At 49.1% G+C, this 22,623-nt stretch overlaps 3 protein-coding genes across 3 annotated transcripts; 2 read left to right on the forward strand and 1 right to left on the reverse strand.

The window, feature by feature from the left end:
* The first annotated feature begins 2 nt into the window (after nt 1–2).
* Nucleotides 3–4,162, forward strand: LOC134009883 (coiled-coil domain-containing protein 171-like). Its single transcript, XM_062449632.1, has 9 exons — nt 3–199; nt 499–680; nt 850–1,002; nt 1,668–1,763; nt 1,987–2,111; nt 2,207–2,261; nt 2,640–2,771; nt 2,873–3,025; nt 3,745–4,162. Exons 1-9 carry the CDS (start codon nt 4–6, stop codon nt 3,874–3,876), a joined length of 1,224 nt encoding a protein of 407 aa, XP_062305616.1. The 5' UTR covers nt 3; the 3' UTR covers nt 3,877–4,162.
* Nucleotides 4,163–9,181: 5,019 nt separating this feature from the next.
* Nucleotides 9,182–12,524, forward strand: LOC134010065 (zinc finger protein basonuclin-1). The gene is made up of 7 exons (XM_062449929.1): nt 9,182–9,220; nt 10,257–10,353; nt 10,478–10,719; nt 10,876–11,314; nt 11,504–11,557; nt 11,680–11,809; nt 12,236–12,524. Exons 1-7 carry the CDS (start codon nt 9,182–9,184, stop codon nt 12,522–12,524), a joined length of 1,290 nt encoding a protein of 429 aa, XP_062305913.1.
* A 4,102-nt stretch (nt 12,525–16,626) lies between these two features.
* LOC134010040 (CD276 antigen homolog) lies at nt 16,627–21,272 on the reverse strand. Its single transcript, XM_062449899.1, has 5 exons — nt 21,132–21,272; nt 20,711–21,037; nt 18,304–18,582; nt 17,718–17,843; nt 16,627–17,396 (listed from the first exon to the last, which is right to left on the reverse strand). The coding sequence occupies exons 1-5, from the start codon at nt 21,190–21,192 to the stop codon at nt 16,984–16,986; spliced, it is 1,206 nt and encodes a 401-aa protein (XP_062305883.1). The 5' UTR covers nt 21,193–21,272; the 3' UTR covers nt 16,627–16,983.
* Nucleotides 21,273–22,623: the final 1,351 nt, after the last annotated feature.

Below are 22,623 nucleotides of genomic sequence, written 5' to 3' on the forward strand. Positions count from 1 at the left end.
CGTATGTGGGCGCTGGGACGGAGGTCTAGGCTGCTGTTTAGACTGGCCACGCCCCCTGTGTGTGTGAGGGGGGGGGAGATGGGGGAGATGGGGGAGGGGGGGAGGGCAGGGGTGTGTGTGAGGTGGCTCCGCAGCCAGCATCTCTCCTCAGACATCCTGGAGGCCATGACACCACTGCAGGAGGCCCTGGTACACACAGGTAACACACACACAGGTAACACACACACACAGGTAACACACACACACAGGTAACACACACACACAGGTAACATACACACAGGTAACACACACACACAGGTAACACACACACAGGTAACACACACCGGTAACACACACACACACAGGTAACACACACACACAGGTAACACACACACAGGTAACACACACACACAGGTAACACACACAGGTAACACACACACACACAGGTAACACACACACACTGTCAAGTTTTACAAGAAGTTGAACTTCTTGTTCATTCTTCCTCCCCCTCCCCCACAGACTCCTCCCCCCCAGACGTTCTGTCTGCGGCCCGCAGCAGTATGTCCCGCCTCCTGCACCTCCTGCTCCACCAATCAGATGCCAGCTCCAGCCTCCCTTCCTGTGGAGGAGACAAGTGTTCCCTAGCTAGCAGACTGGGCCGAGGCCTGGTCCAGCTCAACACCAGAGAACACAGCAGCCAGGTGTGTGTGTGTTACCTGTGTGTGTGTGTGTTACCTGTGTGTGTTACCTGTGTGTGTGTTACCTGTGTGTGTGTTACCTGTGTGTGTGTTACCTGTGTGTGTGTGTGTGTCACCATTCGACTTCACAAAGTGCATCATTCTTAACCCAGTCTATCCCATAATGCATCAGTCCTTAGTGGCCACACTGCAACAGCACTTCCTGGTTTTCACCCAACGGCTGCACTCGGCTGAGGTGGAGAGGCGGGGCCTGCGGCTGGAGGTGGCCTGTCTGAGGCAGGCGGGGCAGAGCTCTGCCCCCTGCTGTCAGGACCCCAAAGACCAGGTGAGCTGTCCTCTCTGCTGCCTGACTACAGGACATACATTAAAATACATATTTTTTTCAACCTTTCAAAGTAAAGTATTTTAGTAAAAATTAATTTTAGGTCCCAAAAAAATGTTTGTGTGCAAATTATGGTGGACAATATTTTTCAACCTTTCTAAAATTTCTTTAGAAACTTTTTAGCAAAAATATATTTTGGTTCAATCTAACCTTTCGTTTGGCAAAATATGGTGGAGAATATTTTTCAACCTTTCTATACTTTTTTTGGGGTTCTATCAACCATTTTTTCCACAAATTATGGAAAATATATTTTATTTCTTTTTTTTTCTTTTTTTTTCTTGTTGCCTGCTGTCTTGCTCCATGGTAGCTTTGTAGACTAGCTTACATTTGTTGTGCGTGATAGCCAGGAAATGAAAAAAGGCGCGCAATGACAATAAATGTATTGATCAAAGCAACAAACCTGGCTTTGAGTACAGATATAAGGAGTGAAAGTAAAACATAAATCTACTAAGTTCAGTAACAAAGTATTTGTACTTCCCATTTCTGCTCACAAGCGAAACATAAAAAAATATTTTACTGGGCCCCATGACTTCACATGCTTTAGGATAGAAAACCCTGTGTGTGTGTGTGTGTGTGCCTGCTGTGTGTGTGTGTGTGTGTGTGTGCAGGGCCCGGCAGAGCGTTTCCAGAGGGTGTGTGTGGAGTTGAGGAAGGCTCTGGACAGAGAGCACACAGCCCAGAAACTGTTGCAGGAGCAGAGCCAGGTACACACACACACACACACACACACCTCCCAGACTGTCCAGGTACACACACACACACACACACACACATACCTCCCAGACTGTCCAGGTACACACACGCACACACCTCCTAGACTGTCCAGGCACACACACACCTCCCAGACTGTCCAGGTACACACACACTCTCTCTACCTCTCTCTGTCTCTCTCATATCTCTGTCTCTCCCCCCCCCCCCCCTCTCCAGAGTCTAGCGGAAGCGAAGCGGGAAGTCCGTCGTAAGGAGCAGTCGCTGAGGATTCTGGGTAAGCACCTGTCAGCGCTGCAGCAGGAGAGGAGGAGCCTGGAGGATGCACTGCACTCTGCTGCCAGGTACACACCATACACACACTTCATCAACACACACAAGCACAGACCTCACACACACACCACTACTGTGTATGATGTGTGTGTGTGTGTGTGTGCAGGAGTCAGGACTCCCTGGTCAGCTACATGAGGACAGCAGAGAGCAGCTACAGAGAGGTTGGTCACCCTGTCACACCTACCGTCTGTCTGCATGTCTGTCTGTCTGTCTGTCTGCATGTCTGTCTGCATGCATGTCTGCATGCATGTCTGTCTGCATGTCTGTCTGTCTGCATGTCTGTGAGTGTGTGTCATCATGGAGAATTTCCCTGGAATAAAGGGATTTTTATTACAAATTTCTTGTCAACTTTCGTAAGATTGTATGATCTCTTACTTTGTATGTTAGAAGGACGGTTAGCTATGGTTGGCTTGTCAGGGTTCTGTTGCTCTAGGTGACGAGTTACCCCTGGTTACCATCTCATCCTTCATCCAACCATCACGGCTCCTCCTACTTCTTGTCTGTCAGTCATACTCCTCCTCCTTTCCCCCTCCTGATAGGCCAGGGATAGTATCCTCCAATCACAGGGCTCTTTAGTGAGCAAGGACCGCCCCCTCCTGCTACCCCGGATGCATCTGGAGCCGGCGGGAACAGACAGGATTATGGGAGGACAACATGTGGTGGCCTGCCAGGTACGGATGCACCCCCCCCCCACACACACACACACACACACACCACACACACACACACACCCTCACTCACTCCTAACCCCACCCCCTCTCTCTGTTCTCAGAGCCTATTGGCTACCTTCTCTGAGCTGTGGCAGGCAGCCTGCTCCAGGATTGGTGCGTTGGAACAGGAAGTGTCCGCCCAGAAGCAGCATGTCTCCGCCCTCAGGGCGGAGCTTAAGGACGCCTGCCTCAGAGAGAGCCTGGCCCTCGTCCCCGTAAGATGACATCATCACCACATGCTTTCACACTCCAGCGGCATGTGAAGGAGCCTGTACTCATGTTGTGATGACACCGTGTCACCTGACATGCACACACACCCCTCACACACACACACACCCCTCACTCCCACACACACACACACACACACCCCTCCCACACACACACTCCTCTACAGGGGTGGTAGAGATGAGAGCAGATCACTGTGACAGAGAGCATCTGTTCTGAACTGATACATTTCTCATCAACAAGCAAACACACTTATTCATCTGACTACTACTGTAGCCTTCCACACACACACACACACATTCAGCTACTGCAGGCTTAGAAGCCTTAAAGGGATGTCAGTCGTGGTCAGGTCTAATTTGGACACTCTAAACAGGACCTTGAAAATATGGAGACACCTATTGAAATCATCCCTTCATCCCTGCTCCTGTCCTCTCTAAGCTCTGATCAGGCCTGTATAGTGGCCTGTCTCCCCCCTCTCCCCCTGTCTCCCCTCTTCCTCCCTTGCATGGTGGCGTAGGAACAGACTGATCATGTTGAAGAAGTGAGGGATGGAGGAATAATGTGTTAGCATGTTTCGTGTGTCTGCATGTGTGAACATTTAGTCATTTTAGCAGACGCTCTTTTCCAGAGAACATGTGTGTGTGTGTGTGATCATGTGTGTGTGTGATCATGTGTGTGTGTTCCTGCTCTGACCTCTCTCCTGTGTCAGGTGGCCGAGCCCCGCTCCCCTGACCCGGCCTCTGTCCTGCTGAGGGGGCCCCCCTCCTCCCTGCCCCCCAGGGCAGCTAAGGGCCCAAAGAAGCACCCCAAGAAGAGCCGGACTGGGACCCCAAGACTCTGAGCAGGAGTTAGAGACCCAGACCCCCCCTGGAGGACCAGCCCCCCCTGGAGGACCAGCCCCCCCTGGAGGGCCAGACCCCCCCTGGAGGACCAGCCCCCCCTGGAGGACCAGCCCCCCCTGGAGGACCAGCCCCCCCTGGAGGGCCAGACCCCCCCTGGAGACCCAGACCCCCCCTGGAGACCCAGACCCCCCCTGGAGGGCCAGCCCCCCCCTGGAGGGCCAGACCCCCCCTGGAGACCCAGACCCCCCCTGGAGACCCAGACCCCCCCTGGAGACCCAGACCCCCCCTGGAGGGCCAGACCCCCCCTGGAGGGCCAGACCCCCCCTGGAGACCCAGACCCCCCCTGGAGGGCCAGACCCCCCCTGGAGACCCAGACCCCCCCTGGAGACCCAGACCCCCCCTGGAGACCCAGACCCCCCCTGGAGGGCCAGACCCCCCCTGGAGGGCCAGCCCCCCCCTGGAGGGCCGCCCCCCCCCCTGGAGGGCCAGCCCCCCCCTGGAGGACCAGCCCCCCCTGGAGGGCCGCCCCCCCCCCTGGAGGGCCAGCCCCCCCCTGGAGGGCCAGACCCCCCCTGGAGGGCCAGCCCCCCCCTGGAGGGCCAGACCCCCCCTGGAGGACCAGCCCCCCCTGGAGGGCCAGACCCCCCCTGGAGGACCAGCCCCCCCTGGAGGACCAGCCCCCCCTGGAGGGCCAGACCCCCCCTGGAGACCCAGACCCCCCCTGGAGGGCCAGACCCCCCCTGGAGGGCCAGACCCCCCCTGGAGGGCCAGACCCTTCCCCTGCTGCAGCAGTGGACCAGGCTGCCTGTCAGACTGTTACTCACTCTGACAATAAAGTTAGTGAGCCTTGTCTGTGTCAGATATCCCTGTGTATACGTACCCCATCACACACACACACACTCAGGCTCTAGCCTGTCAGCATGGCCCTGCTCGGGGGCGTGTGACAGCACAGGTGTTCCTGTGTCACCTGTCCTACAGCAGCCTGCCTCCGTCACCTGCCCATGACATCACCATCTGGCGCCGCAGTCAAACGCTCGTGACATCATTCCCACCTTCATACCACACCTGCGTGCCTCTCAACCTGCTGGGAGAAAGACTTCTGGAATGTTCAAGAGTTCTAGAATGTTCTAGAATGTTCAAGAGTTCTAGAATGTTCAAGAGTTCTAGAAAGTTTTGCTGAGCAGACAGACAGAGACACCCTGGAGAACCATGATAGTTCTCCCCTGCAGAAGGGGGGGTGGAACCATGATAGTTCTCCCCTGGAGAGGAGGGGGGGGTGGAACCATGATAGTTCTCCCCTGGAGAGGAGGGGTGGAGGGGAGACTGGAAGAGAAGAGGGATGATGAACATGGTGGCGGAGGTACCAGCGGCTCTGAGTGTGTGAGTGTGTTTTGCTTCATCAGCAGATAGAGAGTAGTGATCCTCTGGAGTTCCAGTCAGAAAAGACATCCTGGTACCTAGAGACTACACACACACACACACTCATACCTAGAGACCACACACACGCATATCCCCTCAAGTCAGTAGGCTGATCAATACCTCCTTACACTTCTACATTCATCCTTCTCATCTCCGGTCCTCCCTCCATCCCTCTCTCCTGTCTCTCCAGTATCGCTGTAATGCTCAACATAGCACCTCTCCCTTTCTCCTTCCCTCCTCCCCTCTACCCCTTCCCTCCTCCCCTCTACCCCTTCTCCCCTTCCCTCCTCCCCTCTACCCCTTCCCTCCTCCCCTCTACCCATTCCCTCCTCCCTTCTACCCCTTCCCTCCTCCCCTCTACCCCTTCCCTCTTCTGTGCTGCTTGTATGATGACAGGGTGTTCATGAAACCAAGAAACCTTCAGCCAGTCTTACTGTCGACACACACTGACACACACACACACACACATACTCAGATATGACAGACCCCCCTCCTCTCTGTGGTCAGTCCCAGATGAGCTAATCCAGACTAATCCACCTCTAGAGACAGGATCTGTTGAGCCTGGGATTCAGCAGAACAGATCTGGGTTCAACACTGACAGGATTAGTGTGAATGTGTGTTCTGATCTCGGCTGTATGTATAGTTTAGAAATGACACAATCTGTGGTTCCACATTCTCTTGTTTAGTGCTTAGTGTAAACACACACACACACACTCACACACACACACACACTCTCACACACACACACACTCTCACACACACACACTCTCACACACGCACACTCTTCCTGTGACATGGACAGTGTCTGAAGGATTAGAACGCTGTGTTTGATGTCACTGACCCCTAGAAACATCTACACTAAACATTTCTCTTTAGAAATCAGGTCTCAGCCTCTCCTTTTATTCCTTCCACTTTCCCTCCCTCCCTCCCTCTCTCTCTCTCTCTCCCTCTCTCCCTCCCTCTCTCTCTCTCTCTCCCTCCCTCTCTCTCTCTCTCTCTCTCTCTCTCTGTGTGAATAAATCATGTTTTCTTCATTATTTGAGTCCTACTTCTTTGTTGTGGAGAAACTTCTGTTACTGTGTCCTCTCTGTGTCCTAGATGCACCTGCGACTGTATAACACACACACTCACACACACCTCCCAGTGTGACTGTGGTACCAGTTGGATTCACTACAGAGAGTCTAGTGGAGATACACAGAGTCTGTAACAGGGCGGGACATGCACACAGACACACGCACAGACACACACACACACTGGCGTTGGCCCAGCCTGCTCTGGTGGAACAGCAGGTACGAGGGGACGGGACTCCTGCCAATCACCCAATCATGTTTCAGAAGGGACCTGAAAAACTCCAATTAGCCAATCTGAGTCCCTCCAGGGACCTCCTCATTGGCTGCAGGACTCCGCCTCTTGTATCAGTTAGAACTCCAGCGCACCTGACGATGACAGAGAAGAGAGGAGGGGTGGAGAGGGGTGGAGAGGAGGAGGGGCGGAGAGGAGGAGGGGAGGGGTGGAGAGGAGGAGGGGAGGGGTGGAGAGGAGAGGGACTAAGAGAGGGACAGATGCTGCTAAATGTTGTCACTTATTCAACAATGGGACCTTGTAGCGATTGTAAGTGACAGAAAGACGCAGGGGGGAGGGGAGAGGAGGGGAGGGGGGGGAGACAAATGAAGGTAACATACAAAGTTCCACTTTGATGAAATGCCGCTCAGAGGAGGCGAAGGGAGAACAGCCAGACGAACGGTGAGGAGCCAGGATCAGATATGAACACGACGTTACTGATCTGTCCTGGCTATACACACTCACACACGCTCACACACACACGCTCACACAGTCACACACACTCAGGATAGTTAGTTAACTTTTTCAACCCACCCCAAGAGAGTTCAATAGAAGTATGTCAGTTTACCGTAGATATCACACACACACACACCAATCATCTGATATTTTAATTAACATGACATCAAAACCATGTTGTCCCAGATGACACGGATCCTGTCCAACACATCCTACATTCGTGTGTGTGTGAGTGTGTGAGAGGAGATGATTAAGGCAAGCAAACAATAAAGTGATCCAGGTCACCCTTCCTTCTCTCTTCTCCTCCCTTTTCTATCTCATCGTGTGTTCAGTGTGTGTGTGTGTCAGGGCGTCAGGCCAAAAGCCCCACCGTCCCCCAGATTAGATTGTGCCGTGTGTCCTGGGGGGAACCATATTACTGGGGCTGCTTTCCCTGGGGGGCGGACACATGAAGGACAGGAAGCAGGAAACAGCATGTAGATCTTCCCTTTTATATCACAATGATCAGTAAACTTTTTCTCCTTCTCTCTCCTTCTATCTGTCTCTCTCTCTCTGTGTATCAGGGAGTCAGGTGGCTGAGCGGTTAGAGAATCGGGCTAGTAATTAGAAGGTCGCTGGTTCGATTCCCGGCCGTGTCAAATGACGTTGTGTCCTTGGGCAAGGCACTTCACCCTACTTGCCTCGGGGGGAATGTCCCTGTACTTACTGTAAGTCGCTCTGGATAAGAGCGTCTGCTAAATGTAAATGTACCTCTGTCTCTCCTTCTCTCTCTCTCTTTTTAACTGTGGCCCTCTCCATCCTGTCCCACGAGAGAAATGTAGGGGTGGAGAGAGATGTAATGACAGACTGGATAGAGGGATTACCAGTTAGACAGGAGGATGAAAGAAGGAGAGAGGAGGATGAGGGGAGGAGGAGAGGGGAAGAGTAGAACAGATGAGATCAGGACTGCAGAAAACCTTTAACTCCCTTTGTCTCTTCCCTCTCTAGAGGGTCAACTTTTTAGTTTGATATTTCGAAGAGAAAACGAACAGAAGATGATATGTCGCTTGTCCTCTCCTCTCCCCCCACCTCCCTCTCTCCTCCTCCCTCCTCTCCCCCCTCCCTCTCTCCCTCTCTTCAAAGTGATGTCATACCTGTGTCTTACTGACTGTATGCTGATCCAGCATATTCCAGGGTACCACAGGGTGGTCTCAAACGTGCCTGGGGGATCTGTGTGTGTGTGTGTGTGTGTGTGTGTGTGTGTGTGTGTGTGTGTGTGTGTGTATGTGTGAGTGTGTGTGTGTGTGTGCATGTGTGATATTTATAATGTGAATCTGCCTCTCCTGGTGGGACACACCTGTCGCCCTGTGACACCAACCCATCACACACACACACACACACACACACACTCACACACACACACACACACACACACACACACACACACACACACACACATACATACATACAAACACACACACACGAACACACTCTCCAATCACACCTCATTAAGGGTCACATCCAATAAGATTCCCTTCCATTATTCAGTGGGAGGAGCCAAAGATGGAGTGAGACTTGAAGAAAGAGAGAGAGCAGAGAAAGCCAGAGTGAAAGAAGGAGAGAGAGAGAAGCTGTTCACTCTGGAAGACTCCCCCTGCACCCAGCACACCAGGAGGAGCGAGGAGGAGAGAGAGGGTGACGAGGAGAGAGGAGAGAGAGAGAGAGAGAGAGAGAGAGAGAGAGAGAGAGAGAGAGAGAGAGAGAGAGAGAGAGAGGAGAGAGAGAGAGATAGAGAGAGAGAAGAGAGAGGGAGAGGAGAGAGAGAGAGAGAGAGGAGAGAGAGAAGAGAGAGGAGAGAGAGGAGAGAAAAGAGAGAGAAGAGAGTGACAAGAAACAAAAGAGAGAAGAAGTCTTCATGGGTTCTTGGAAACACAACCCTGACCTCCACTTTCTCCTCGGAACACAGGTGAGACACACACACACACAAATACACACACACACTTACACACACATAATATCTATCTACCCAACTACAGTATCTGTCTATCAGTCTACCTGTCTGTGTCTCTAATGGAAAGTCTAACCCGACAGAATGGCACCAGACCAGACATGAAGACTGATGTGACGACGACTCGGAGCTCAGATGAGGTGAGTGTGTGTCAGAGACAGTGTGCATGAGACTGTGTGTGTGTGAGTGTGGTGTGTGTGTGTGGTGTGTGTGTGTGTCCACTACCCAGAGGTGGACGTGACCCTACAGGAATGTGGCAGCTGCTTTTGGGACATGATGTGGGTCACACACACACAACACACACACCCCATACACACACACTGTGACAGTTAATGGTTTTCTCAGGAGTAGAGAATGCAAGTGTTAAATTAGCCCCTCCCCCGGGGTGGGTCCTAGGATCAACAAAAATAGAGACGGGACACATGATTGGGCCAGCCACCCTGAGGTGACAGACGATTGGCCCAGGGGACTGGTGCTGTATGTGGCCCTTCCTCTCCAGAGGGACAGGAAGTAACTATGTGACGATGACGAGGATAGATGGCTCACATATGGTGTGTGTGTGTGGTGTGTGTGTGTGTGTGTGTGTGTGTGTGTGTATGGTGTGTGTGTGTGTGTGTATGGTGTGTGTGTGTGTGTGTGTGTGTGTGTGTGGTGTGTGTGTGTGTGTGTGTGTGTGTGTGTGTGTGTGTGTGTGTGTGTATGGTGTGTGTGTGTGTGTGTGTGTGTGTGTGTGTGTGTGTGTGTATGGTGTGTGTGTGTGTGTGTATGGTGTGTGTGTGTGTGTGTGTGTGTGTGTGTGTGTGGTGTGTGTGTGTGTGTGGTGTGTGTGTGTGTGTGTGTATGGTGTGTGTGTGTGTGTGTGTGTGTGTGTGTGTGTGTGTGTGTGTGTGTGTGTGTGTGTGTGTGTGTGTGTGTGTGTGTGTATGGTGTGTGTGTGTGTGTGTGTGTGTGTGTGTGTGTGTGGTGTGTGTGTGTGTGTGTGTGTGGTGTGTGTGTGTGTGTGTGTGTGTATGGTGTGTGTGTGTGTGTGTGTGTGTGGTGTGTGTGTGTGTGTGTGTGTGTGTGTGTGTGTGTGTGTGTGTGTGGTGTGTGTGTGTGTGTGTGTGGTGTGTGTGTGTGTGTGTGTGTGTGTGTGTGTGTGTGTGTGTGTGGTGTGTGTGTGTGTGTGTGTGTCAGACTCTAAGGTGTACCCAGGGTAGCTGCAGCTGTCAGAGTTACCAGCCTGGACAGCTAAGGACCTGCCTGGACTGTAGACATGGATGGGTGTTCCACGGTGAGACACACACACCATACACACACTGTATATATATACACACACACACACATATGGAGAAGCAGGTGGTCTTACTGCACTGCTGACTCAACCTGCACGCCTCCCTCCCCTCCTCCTCCCCCAGCCCTGGACAAGCTCCAAACCCCGGCCCAGGCTGTGTGTGGTGGTGCCCAGGCGGAGGTGGTGGTCCCTGGGGTGGTGTTTGACTTGAGCTCCCTGGTCCTGTTTGGGGCCCAGGCGGTGCCGGTGAGGATGAAGATCCTTCTGGACCGGCTCCTGAGCGTGCTGCCTCAGCAGCAGGTCCTCCACACGCTGCTGCCGCTGGGCTGGACCCTGAGGGACTACATCAGGGGCTACATGCTGCAGGTGAGGACACACACACGCTACACACACACTAGCACACATATGCGAACACACACATGTGAACACACACACTAACACTACACTACACACTCACACACACAGTCTCACATACCTGTTATGTCATGATGGTACCCCCCCCCCCCCTCCCCTCCCCCCCAGGACTCTACAGGAAGGGTATTAGATCGTTGGTTAATGCTCTCCCAGGAAGAGGAAGCTGTCATCTTACCTCACTTCCTGCGCTTCGGAGAGACGCGCCCCATTGTTGAGCTGATGATGCAGCAGGACTCCCAGGCCAATCACGTCACTCCCTCTGGTGTAAGGCCCGCCCCTCAGACCCAGTCCAACCTGCGGGCGTTCATAGAGAACTCCCTCCGGAACCCTCCTCCTACCTCCAGAACCCCTGGAACCCTCTCCAAGCTCCAGAACTCTGGAGGAGGTTCCACCAGTCTGCACCCCTTAGAGAGCCTGACCTCCGACCTGTCCTGGCTCCTCCCCCTCCAGCTCCCTAGCCCCTCCCTCTTGCTGGATCTGACCCCGCCCACCAGACCAGGACGGGTAATAAGACTCGGAGGAGACCAGAACCAGGGGATGGGGGAAGGTCCTGGTTCTAGTTCTGGTCCTGGATCCCGCCCTGTCTCCCTGACCCAGAACAACTCCAGAACCAGCTACTCTCAAGACCCGCCCACGCCCTCTCTCTCCTCCCTCTCCACCTCTCCCCCCTCCACACTCCCCCCTCTCCTCTCCTCCCTCCCCCCCTCCCTCTCCTCCTCTCTTCTCTCCCCTGGAGTGCGTAAGGGCAGGGTCAGCTGTACTGCGTGCGGGAAGAGCTTCTACGACAAAGGTAAGCCCCTCCCCTTCCCTTGTAAGCCACTCCCCTGAAACACATAGACCTCTCCGTGGTGTTATGCTAAGCTAACATGTCCATGTTACCGGTTGGGTAATGCTAAGTTAACGTGTCCCCAGGGACTCTGAAGATCCACGTGAGTGCGGTGCACCTGCAGGTGAAGCATGGCTGCACAGTCCCAGGATGCAGCATGCTGTTCAGCTCCCTACGCAGCCGCAACAGACACAGCGCCAACCCCAACCCCCGCCTGCACACACACACACCCCGCCTGCACACACACACACCCCGCCTGCACACACACACACCCCACCTGCACACACACACACCCCGCCTGCACACACACACCTCCCGCCTGCACACACACCCCCCCCACCTGCACACACACACACACCCCGCCTGCACACACACACCCAGGGACACACACAGGGACACACACTCATCCCCCAACACACACAGGGACACACACCCACACAGGGACACACACCCACACAGGAACACACACTTGTATACACACTCACCCACACACACACACATGGACACAAACACACTACAAGACAAAGTTACGCACATACACTCAAATAACACTGGTGACCCAACACCAGACACACAAGGTAACAATTCACTCACACTGCAACAACACACACCTGCTCCTCTGCCCCCCCTCTCCACCTCCAGGCTAGAGTTCCCTCCCTGTGACGGCATTAGACGACCCCCCCACAGCACCCCGCCCCCTCTCTTTGCCCCTACTCCCTCTGTCTCCACGGCGACCAGCAGCAGCCAATCCCACAAATCCTTTGGCTCGGGTGGAGGGGCTGGTGCCCCCCAGCTGGCCTATCAGAAAGGCAGGTGTGCGTCAGGTGACCCTGCACCCAAGAAGAAACCCAGGAAGTCCAGCACACCTGTGAAGATTGCCGTGACGACGGGGGAGGGAGGAAAGATCGCCGTGACAACGGGGGAGGGATGAAAGATAGCCGTGACGATGGGGGAGGGAGGAGACACCTAAAAGTTTAACTTGTTCAAATGTGATCTTTTATTTCAACAAGTTGATCACTCTTCTTCTTTAAAACAACAGGTGTACATTTACACACAAGTACAAGCAAAGAATAACAAAAAATATGATCTTTGACCCTTTGACCAGTTACGGTACTTTTACAAAACATGATCACTGATTACAGACTTGATGTTCATTAAATGAGTTAAATAAAAAAATCCTATCAAAATATTGGATTCATTTAATAAACAAAAAATAATTCAAAAACAACTTTTTCGAGGCAGCAGTAAATAATCAGTAGATTAAATGGGTCAGGCTTTAGGGGCGGAGTCAGGGTTTAGGGGCGGAGTTGAAAACAATACAAGAAGTGACCTTAAAGTTATCCAAATCACTGAACGAGGAAGTGACGTCCTAACTGAAGACCCGCCTTGACGGGTCACTGACAGGTTGCATTTCCAGCGTGGTGAGTGATAATGCAATAGACTGGGGATGATGTCTCATTGCCATTGAGTCAAAAAAAAACCTTGGCAATATGAAATGCAATGTATTAGGCTTTCATTAAAAAAAAATCCAAATAATTCTAACTGAAATGAGGATTGCATTGTAATTTACATTCTATTGCCATTTTACAAATGCATTTCCTTTTGAATAAAGAGTCTAATAAACTTTGATAAAGGCACAGAGTAGAAAAGCCACAATATAATAACATGCTATTATCACAACAACCACTGGAGGGCGCATGACACTGCAGCACAACAACACCTCCATTATCATGAGACATGAACAAGATACTGAAGGTTTTCTGCATAAAAGATTCATACACACATACCACACACACTTTATACACACAATACACACACACACACGTCACACACACACCACACACACACCACACACACACACACACGTCACACACACACCACACACACACCACACACACACACCACACACACACACCACACACACACCACACACACACACACCACACACACACCACACACACACCACACACACACCACACACACACACACACACACACACCACACACGTCACACACCACACACACACACACACACACACCACACACACACCACACACACATGCACAAGCTGTATTTGAGGGGAGCCCCAAAGTGAGTCATTCTTTAGCAGATGGTTCATCAGCATCATCATCAGATGTGCTTTAAGCTGAAGTCAGGGGACTCTCTACTGTCACCGGGGGAGGGTCTCCTTGAGCTGAGTTGAAAACGTATTTGTGACATATGAGTGATGTATTTCTGGGAGGGGAGCTGTCTAAAGCAGCTCTCTTAGGCTAACATACAAACACAGCTGTCTAAAGCAGCTCTCCTAGGCTAACATACAAACACAGCTGTCTAAAGCAGCTCTCCTAGGCTAACATACAGACACAGCTGTCTAAAGCAGCTCTCCTAGGCTAACATACAAACACAGCTGTCTAAAGCAGCTCTCTTAGGCTAACATACAAACACAGCTGTCTAAAGCAGCTCTCCTAGGCTAACATACAAACACAGCTGTCTAAAGCAGCTCTCTTAGGCTAACATACAAACACAGCTGTCTAAAGCAGCTCTCCTAGGCTAACATACAAACACAGCTGTCTAAAGCAGTTCTCTTAGGCTAACATACAAACACAGCTGTCTAAAGCAGCTCTCCTAGGCTAACATACAGACACAGCTGTCTAAAGCAGCTCTCCTAGGCTAACATACAAACACAGCTGTCTAAAGCAGCTCTCCTAGGCTAACATACAAACAGCTGTCTAAAGCATCTCTCCTAGGCTAACATACAAACACAGCTGTCTAAAGCAGCTCTCCTAGGCTAACATACAAACACAGCTGTCTAAAGCAGCTCTCCTAGGCTAACATACAAACACAGCTGCCTAAAGCAGCTCTCCTAGGCTAACATACAAACACAGCTGTCTAAAGCAGCTCTCCTAGGCTAACATACAAACACAGCTGTCTAAAGCAGCTCTCCTAGGCTAACATACAAACACAGCTGTCTAAAGCAGCTCTCCTAGGCTAACATACAAACACAGCTGTCTAAAGCAGCTCTCCTAGGCTAACATACAAACACAGCTGTCTAAAGCAGTTCTCTTAGGCTAACATACAAACACAGCTGTCTAAAGCAGCTCTCCTAGGCTAACATACAGACACAGCTGTCTAAAGCAGCTCTCCTAGGCTAACATACAAACACAGCTGTCTAAAGCAGCTCTCCTAGGCTAACATACAAACAGCTGTCTAAAGCATCTCTCCTAGGCTAACATACAAACACAGCTGTCTAAAGCAGCTCTCCTAGGCTAACATACAAACACAGCTGTCTAAAGCAGCTCTCCTAGGCTAACATACAAACACAGCTGCCTAAAGCAGCTCTCCTAGGCTAACATACAAACACAGCTGTCTAAAGCAGCTCTCCTAGGCTAACATACAAACACAGCTGTCTAAAGCAGCTCTCCTAGGCTAACATACAAACACAGCTGTCTAAAGCAGCTCTCCTAGGCTAACATACAAACACAGCTGTCTAAAGCAGCTCTCCTAGGCTAACATACAAACACAGCTGCCTAAAGCAGCTCTCCTAGGCTAACATACAAACACAGCTGTCTAAAGCAGCTCTCCTAGGCTAACATACAAACACAGCTGTCTAAAGCAGCTCTCCTAGGCTAACATACAAACACAGCTGTCTAAAGCAGCTCTCCTAGGCTAACATACAAACACAGCTGTCTAAAGCAGCTCTCCTAGGCTAACATACAAACACAGCTGTCTAAAGCAGCTCTCCTAGGCTAACATACAAACACAGCTGTCTAAAGCAGCTCTCCTAGGCTAACATACAAACACAAGCGGCTGTGTGGGAGCTGGAGAAGTTTACAAGAATATCACTTTAGTGTTATTCATTGCTTCTTGTAGCTTTACCACTTGTATTCTTTCTTACATTTTAATGACTTGCTGCAGCTCACCTCCTCCACCACTAGAGGGCATCACTGTCAAGCCTCCTTTACGACAAGGGGCAGCACCAAGTCACATTAACTCCAGTCAAAATAGCCAAAACAGTCTTCCCCAATAATGTATTGCTGCTTTAGACAGGTTGAAAAAAATGTTTTTCAAATAAAGTTACAAAAAATGTTTGCATCATTGTTGAGTACTTCATGAGTTTGCTTCTCTGTTCTCCTCTCTCTCCTCTCCTCTCACTGTGTGTGGACACAAAGTTTCAAAAGGCTGAAAAAATATATTTTTTTAAAGGTTCTATAAAAAGGTTCTAAATACAGTTTCCAAAAAGTTTCTTAAACAGATTTCTCAAAAAAGGTTCAAAAGGTTACAAAAATATTTTAGAAAAAAGGTTTAGAAAAAAGGTTTAGAAAAAAGTTCAGAAATGTTGAAAAACATGTCAACATGACTGAGAATAGAGACATTCCTGATCACCCATGGCCATATATGAGATGTTTATATGCCATATATGCCATATATGAGATGCTGATGTTTGAAAATGGTCGGTGTCAAAAAGGATTCCTGGCGAATGCGTTACTTGGCTATACTGTATTTTGTATTAATATGATCCAAAAGGATCCAACAGTTGTAGTAATGGCTACTTTTTACTTAAGTATATGTCAGAGCCCACACATATTTACTTTGAGTGAAAAATTGTAATCAGTACTTCTTTTTAAACATGAGTAACTTCTACTTGAGTGAAGGATGTGTGTACTTTTGCCATCTCTGATTGGTACTCCCACAGGTGTGGACACTGATAGACTGTTTCTCATCCCTGGTCCTCAGGGCCCCCTGATAGGCTGCTGTCCTCAGGGCCCCTGATAGGCTGCTGTCCTCAGGGCCCCTGATAGGCTGCTGTCCTCAGGGCCCCCTGATAGGCTGCTGTCTTCAGGGCCCCCTGATAGGCTGCTGTCCTCAGGGCCCCCTTATAGGCTGCTGTCCTCAGTCCCACTGTCCTGCATGTTCTAGATGTTACCCTGCTCCAGCACACAAGGTTCAGATGAGCTGGTGGTTATTAAGCTCTGCAGAAGCCTGATAAAGACTTGTTCATCTGAACAGATATCAACATAGACTGTACTAGGAGAGCGCAGTTCAAAACAGTGTTATTGTTTTCACAGTGCAGATTGAGATTAATATGGACGTATGAGCAAACTATAGAATCAGAAAGGCAACAGTGAAATAAAAAAACTGTTTTTTGTTTACACAGTTCAGGATTGCCACTCTAAATCATGTTTGCCAGAAAGCAGATCATTATCTAACTTCAGGATAAGACTTGTCGAGCTCCGATCCTTTGAAATGTCGTTCAACAAGATATTTCACATTCCCTATTCACCTCCCTGGTGCAAACCAACACACATACATGCTTACATACACACACAAACAAGTGCACACAAACACACACACTGTAGCAGAGAGATGCTAGGAGGGGAGGCAGGACAGAGACTAGGGGAGAAAGCGATTGTCTGGAGAGAGGAGTGGGGAGCTGGGTCCCTCCTCTGGTAATTGTGACGATAAAGATGGAAGTCTCAACCTGACAGAACTACTTCTCCTTCTGGGAGGTTTGTTGACCTCCTGCTGTGAGAGTTTCTTAATGGTGGCGTCTCTCTGCTGCAGATCATGCTGTAGCTTTGATACTGTGGCGTCTCTCTGCTGCAGATCATGCTGTAGCTTTGATACTGTGGCGTCTCTCTGCTGCAGATCATGCTGTAGCTTTGATACTGTGGGGTCGCTCTCCAACTGCTCCTTCTCCCTCCTCAGCTGTGCCAACTGCTCCTCGTGATTCTGACCTCCCTCACCAGCACCTCCTTCCACCCCGTTCATCGCCATCTCCTCACCACTCCTCCTGTCGGCTGACACTAAAGGAGAATTCAACACGCAATTACTCAATATATAGCTGTTCCTTAATTCACTACAATAGGGTTACAGTCACTGTTAGCGTGTGTTGACTCATTCCCACTGATTCAGTTAGCATGTGTTGACTCATTCCCACTGATTCAGTTCGCATGTGTTGACTCATTCCCACTGATTCAGTTAGCATGTGTTGACTCATTCACACTGATTCAGTTAACATGTGTTGACTCATTCACACTGATTCAGTTTTCATGTGTTGACTCATTCACACTGATTCAGTTAGCATGTGTTGACTCATTCATAGTGATTGATCACTCTGGATTCACCTGTTTTTCCTGTCCAGCATATTTTTCTCTTTACTAAGAAGATGATCAGCACAATAATAGCTGTTGCCATAGCAGCACAGATAACCCCAACAGTCACAGGAACATGACATGTTTTGAAGAAGTCACCTAAAGAAAATCACCATCATGACAAATATATATTCAGTATAGTATATGATGTATATGAGATAGGAAAGAACGTTACGATACTTGAAGAAAAGTAACTTTAAAACTCCAAAACCTCTCTTTTCAGTTAAGTTAACCCCCTTTTCCTTGTAATTCTAATCCATCTCTTTTTTCCCCTAGTGGTAAAAAAAAAAACTAGGAGGATATACATGTAATGAATGTCTTTTCAATGTCACGTGTCACTTCCTGCAGCTTGAAGCACCACAGGGTGGGATCAGGGTGATATCTGCTCCTATTCACGTGTCACTTCCTGCACTTGAGGAAGCCACCAAAAATAAATTTTAATTTATCAAGTCTCCACCCCCAACTTTCCACCAGGAAGCATTTTTTTATATGAAGGAGAAGGATAAGACTTTCGCTACATGTTCAGATCTGTGTTTCCTAGAATCCCAGCGCTTCTTACCAGGAACACTGATCACCGTCTCTCTCATGTGGTCGATCTTCTCAGAGTAAACTCTGCAAGTGACGGTGGAGCAGTTCCTCTGCACCGTCAGGTTGCTGCTCACGGTGTGGCTGCCGTCGGCCTGGCTGGATGTGACCACAGCAGGGAGGACGCGCCCCTGGCCGTCCAGCCACTCCAACCGGGGGTGGGGGTGCCACGTGTGGGAGCGACACTGCAGAAGCACCCCACCCTCCTGCTGCCCCAGGATGGAGATCTCAGGCTGGCACAGAGGCCCTGCACCTGCCAGCGCACACGAGACAACATCAACACATCACCTACCAGCACACATGTACTTTACATACTCACACTTATACTGCACCTACCAGCACACATGAGACAACAGCAGCACATCACACACAAGACAACAACACCACATACTATGCATAAATGTAAATGTAATTCATTCATTCTTCCACAAATGAAAACAACACTGCTCAACCATAAAACAATCTTTATGAAAAGTATGAAATATGATATATAAAACTGTACAAAACAGAATAAGGAATAACAGATTAAGGACACTCAGTCCTCACTGTCAGTGTCAGGAAAATTATCTCCCAGTTCCTCAGTTTCTTTTGTGTTGGCACAATTACAACAACGACATAAGTCTGTGCAACACAGTCCTAGCGAAAAACATGAACATCTGCCTGTCTCACAGGCACTTCTGCAGGCGCAGTGTATCACATGCAAAACTACGGTGGCCCTGAAGTGCAAAACACAACGGCAAATAGGAAAACACAACGGCGAATAGGAAAACACAACGGCAAATAGGAAAACACAACGGCGAATAGGAAAACACAACGGCGAATAGGAAAACACAACGGCAAATAGGAAAACACAACAACATTAACTTCTGACGGAAAAGGTAGGGCCTACCTAGCAGAAGACGGACCCTCCTGATTGGACAGACGGACTGTCTGTCTTTTAACAGGAAGGAGCGGTGAAAAACACGAACCTGTTTGAATGGTTTTCGCTAACTACTAGTACATTTTTGTAAAATGTCTGACCAGTGTGTCGTGCTAGCCTAGCCGGTTGGGGTCCCTTTGCGCTAACTAGCTCTGTAGCCTATAGTTCACTCAAACCTAGCTCATTACAGTAACTTTACATTGCTGTAGGCAATGGCATAGGCTACTTATCGCAAACTTTTTGATATTTTTCTACTTCCATTTACTTACCTAACAACGAATACTGCTCCTTCTATGTGAAGATAAATAACGGTTTAAAAAGTGAATGCCTCTGACTTGCGAGTCTCTGGCTCGAGATATGCTTGCAATACAACACAGACTGAGCATAGAACGTTCTTCCTGAAAGTCAGTGATGAGCCGACGATGAGCCGACGTATCTGCGATGTTTGAAATAGAGCACAGAGATAAGAGATTAAAAAAAAAAAAAATTGCCGATGCTTATCCGACCTTATGTATCTGTGTCGTGCTACGTGAACAATCTGTTTATTTCAATCTGTTATTATTTTCTTTTGTGATTGAAATATTATTATCACACAATAAATTAAATTAAGAACGCAGAATGAAATGAAATAACAATAATAAATAAACCATTATTTTCTTGGGGGTGCTATGGCTAATCCAGGGGGAGCTCTAGCACCCCCTGGCCCCCCCCTGGCGCCGCCCCTGTGCCAGACTGTGGAGCGGGAATCATTTTCTAAAAGACTTCGTGGTTCACCTTGCGGCCTATGGAGAGAGGCAAATCATACGAAGCTAGGCACCTGTAAAGTATAACGATAATACATCTAACATGATGAGGCATCTACGCCGGATATACAGAAAATACACCGAAAATACAGAGAGAACACTGAAATGGTAAGGTTTTGGGGCTTCCCCTAATGTGCTTAACAAACCAAACCAAAACCGTGACTCATAAAACCGAAACGAACCATGGGCTTGTTGAATTGTTGCACCCTTAACACACACACAGACACAAACACTCACATAGTGTCAACATACTGTTAAGGAAAGTCAATATTGAAAGGACATTTTTAAAGCATTTTGAGGTCAAATTCAGAACATATTTGAGCTTTGCTGTAAAGAATATAAAAGAAAAATAAGAGAACATTGAGTTTGTTTGCGATGAGGTGAGACCAAAACATGAACGTGTTCAGTAAAGAAGGGAGTAGAATGATTTACTGATACACAGTATTTTAGATTTACTAAACTTTGTAGTTTTCTCAAAGAAAAGAGCAGCAACTTAAGAAAACAAGAGTTCAACAAATTAAAAGATTAAAATAAATCAGAGTCGAGACAAATTTCCAATCGGGATAGTATAATTATTATATTATGTCATTATTTAATGATGTCATGGAATGATTTGAGCTGGACACTCCTAACAACATGCTGGCCTCCGGCTTACTTACCCACCAGCAGCAGAACGGCCGTGTTGTTCTTCTCCTGTTTGTCTGCTGTGTAAGTGAGGCAGGTGTAGAGCCCCTCATCCTCCAGCCTCACTCTGGACAGTTTCAGGGAGACGTTGCCCTTCTTCAGTTCCTCTTTAAACAGCGACGTCCTCTGCTTGTAGGACGGGTGTTGGTCGTGCAGGTCATGACCCTCCCGGTAAATGTGCACGCTCTCGGGCTTGAGGTCCGGTCTGGACCACTCCACGATCAACCCGCCCGGATCCAACTCACGGCCCAGGGAACAGGGCAGGACGACGTCCTCGCCAGCTAGCACTCGGACGGGCTCCCCTATGGACACACGGCCAGATAGACTCCGTTTAGCATCGGGAACTTTGATAATTTACTTGTATTGCTCTCTGTCTCTCTCTCTCTCTTTACTCACCTGAACAGACCATTTCACCCTGAACCATGAAAACCAGCAGCAGCATAAGAGCCATGAACATCTAACTCTCCTCCAACTATGTGCTCAATTACGCTGTATTCGCTTCCTCGTTGTTTCTTTACGCTCCACTCTTGTTTCCTGTTACTCCTTGTTGCTCACCGATTACCCAACATCTGTATCTGGCGCGCTCCTGGGTTCTTGTCACGCGCTGCTTTTGAAAACTGATACAGCAGTCAGACTGGAGTGTCTAGCCTGTACGCACACTGGCCGGGTGCTCTTAGAACGCTCCTAAGAAGCTCATAGCGTTAAGAGCTTCTTAACGAATCTGGGAAACCCGGCCACTTACGTTTCTGCATGTGTGCGAGTGAGTGGACCCGTTTTCCCAAAAAGTTTCCACTTTTTGAAAACGGCAAGTCTGTTCACCTCACTTTTTATTGAGGACATTATATTTAATGGCCGCATGTTCAGTTATGAAAATAAAATCTGAAAACAATATACGCTCCTGCTGTAGCCTAATATGATCCGGAGTGGCCATCGCGAGAATCGGGAGAATTCCCGGTGGGCCGCACTGCCCCCTCATAAATTGAGCCGGCAGATCGCCTGCTTTCTCTTTGTTTTTTCACACACCGAATAAAACTATATGTGTTAAGTTTGTTAAGTTACTGTGTGACTGATAAGTAAGTTAATAGGCTATACTAGGTTTTAGTTTAAATAAGTGTACAATCAGACTGTGCATTAAAAAGTGCCGTTTTCAGTTGTCGCGCATGTTCTCTTTCTCAAAAACAAGCGCGTAGCCTATACCAAGGTTGTTGCCACCATCATTTATTGTTGTGTATGGAGTTAGCAAGATTAAGCTGAGGCTAAAAGAATATAATGGATGGGAAAAGGATGCCAGGAAGAACTGAAAAAGCCACGTGAAAAAAGAAAGATCTGTCACTTCATATCCTGCAATGGTTGGAAAAATGTGTTTTCTCAAAAGCCCCGAATCTTTCAGGTAGAAATGTTGGTTGTATTTTCCGGCTAACAATATGAGTCCAACGTAATGTTTATATTACATAAAGCTCAAAAAATATTTAGCGCTGAAATTAATGCAAAAAATCGCTTTCGCGCGCTATGCGCGCTCGCATTCATGTGAAGTTCCGATTTCAGCTCACATCAAAACCTAATTGACTAGATCCTTGGTTCGGGCTAAGCCCCAAATATTTACAACGTAGGCTATGGCTTGGCCCCTGGTGGGGATGGTCTGGTTTTGGCCATTACACTCCCGGGCTGAAAATGGGTCCCACTCTGACCCTGAATGTGTAGATATTAATATGTCAGTCAAATTCTAAACTTTAATTTTTTATGTCACATCACACTGAAAGAGGAGGGATTAGTTTGTGTGCGTCGGCGCGCGTGAGTGAGCTCTGCTGTAGGGATCCGCCCCCTGCTGGTTAGACAGTGTGTGTGTGTGTGTGTATCATGGTACCCGCCAGTGTCGATTTTAGACCCT

This window comes from Osmerus eperlanus, chromosome 23 (genome assembly GCF_963692335.1).
Source record: "Osmerus eperlanus chromosome 23, fOsmEpe2.1, whole genome shotgun sequence".
NCBI classification, from domain to species: Eukaryota; Metazoa; Chordata; class Actinopteri; order Osmeriformes; family Osmeridae; genus Osmerus; species Osmerus eperlanus.

Excerpts from the sequence above, each read along its gene's own strand:
- LOC134009883 (XM_062449632.1), top strand. The coding sequence starts at position 4 with ATGTGGGCGCTGGGACGGAGGTCTAGGCTGCTGTTTAGACTGGCCACG. Across the intron at positions 1,003-1,667 it reads GTCAGGACCCCAAAGACCAG|GGCCCGGCAGAGCGTTTCCA; the intron begins GTGAGCTGTCCT and ends GTGTGTGTGCAG. Across the intron at positions 2,112-2,206 it reads GCACTGCACTCTGCTGCCAG|GAGTCAGGACTCCCTGGTCA; the intron begins GTACACACCATA and ends GTGTGTGTGCAG.
- LOC134010065 (XM_062449929.1), top strand. The coding sequence starts at position 9,182 with ATGAAGACTGATGTGACGACGACTCGGAGCTCAGATGAG. Across the intron at positions 10,720-10,875 it reads TCAGGGGCTACATGCTGCAG|GACTCTACAGGAAGGGTATT; the intron begins GTGAGGACACAC and ends CCTCCCCCCCAG. Across the intron at positions 11,810-12,235 it reads GCCAACCCCAACCCCCGCCT|GCTAGAGTTCCCTCCCTGTG; the intron begins GCACACACACAC and ends CTCCACCTCCAG.
- LOC134010040 (XM_062449899.1), bottom strand. The coding sequence starts at position 21,192 with ATGTTCATGGCTCTTATGCTGCTGCTGGTTTTCATGGTTCAGGGTGAA. Across the intron at positions 21,038-21,131 it reads GGGTGAAATGGTCTGTTCAG|GGGAGCCCGTCCGAGTGCTA; the intron begins GTGAGTAAAGAG and ends GTGTGTCCATAG. Across the intron at positions 17,844-18,303 it reads GACGGTGATCAGTGTTCCTG|GTGACTTCTTCAAAACATGT; the intron begins GTAAGAAGCGCT and ends GATTTTCTTTAG.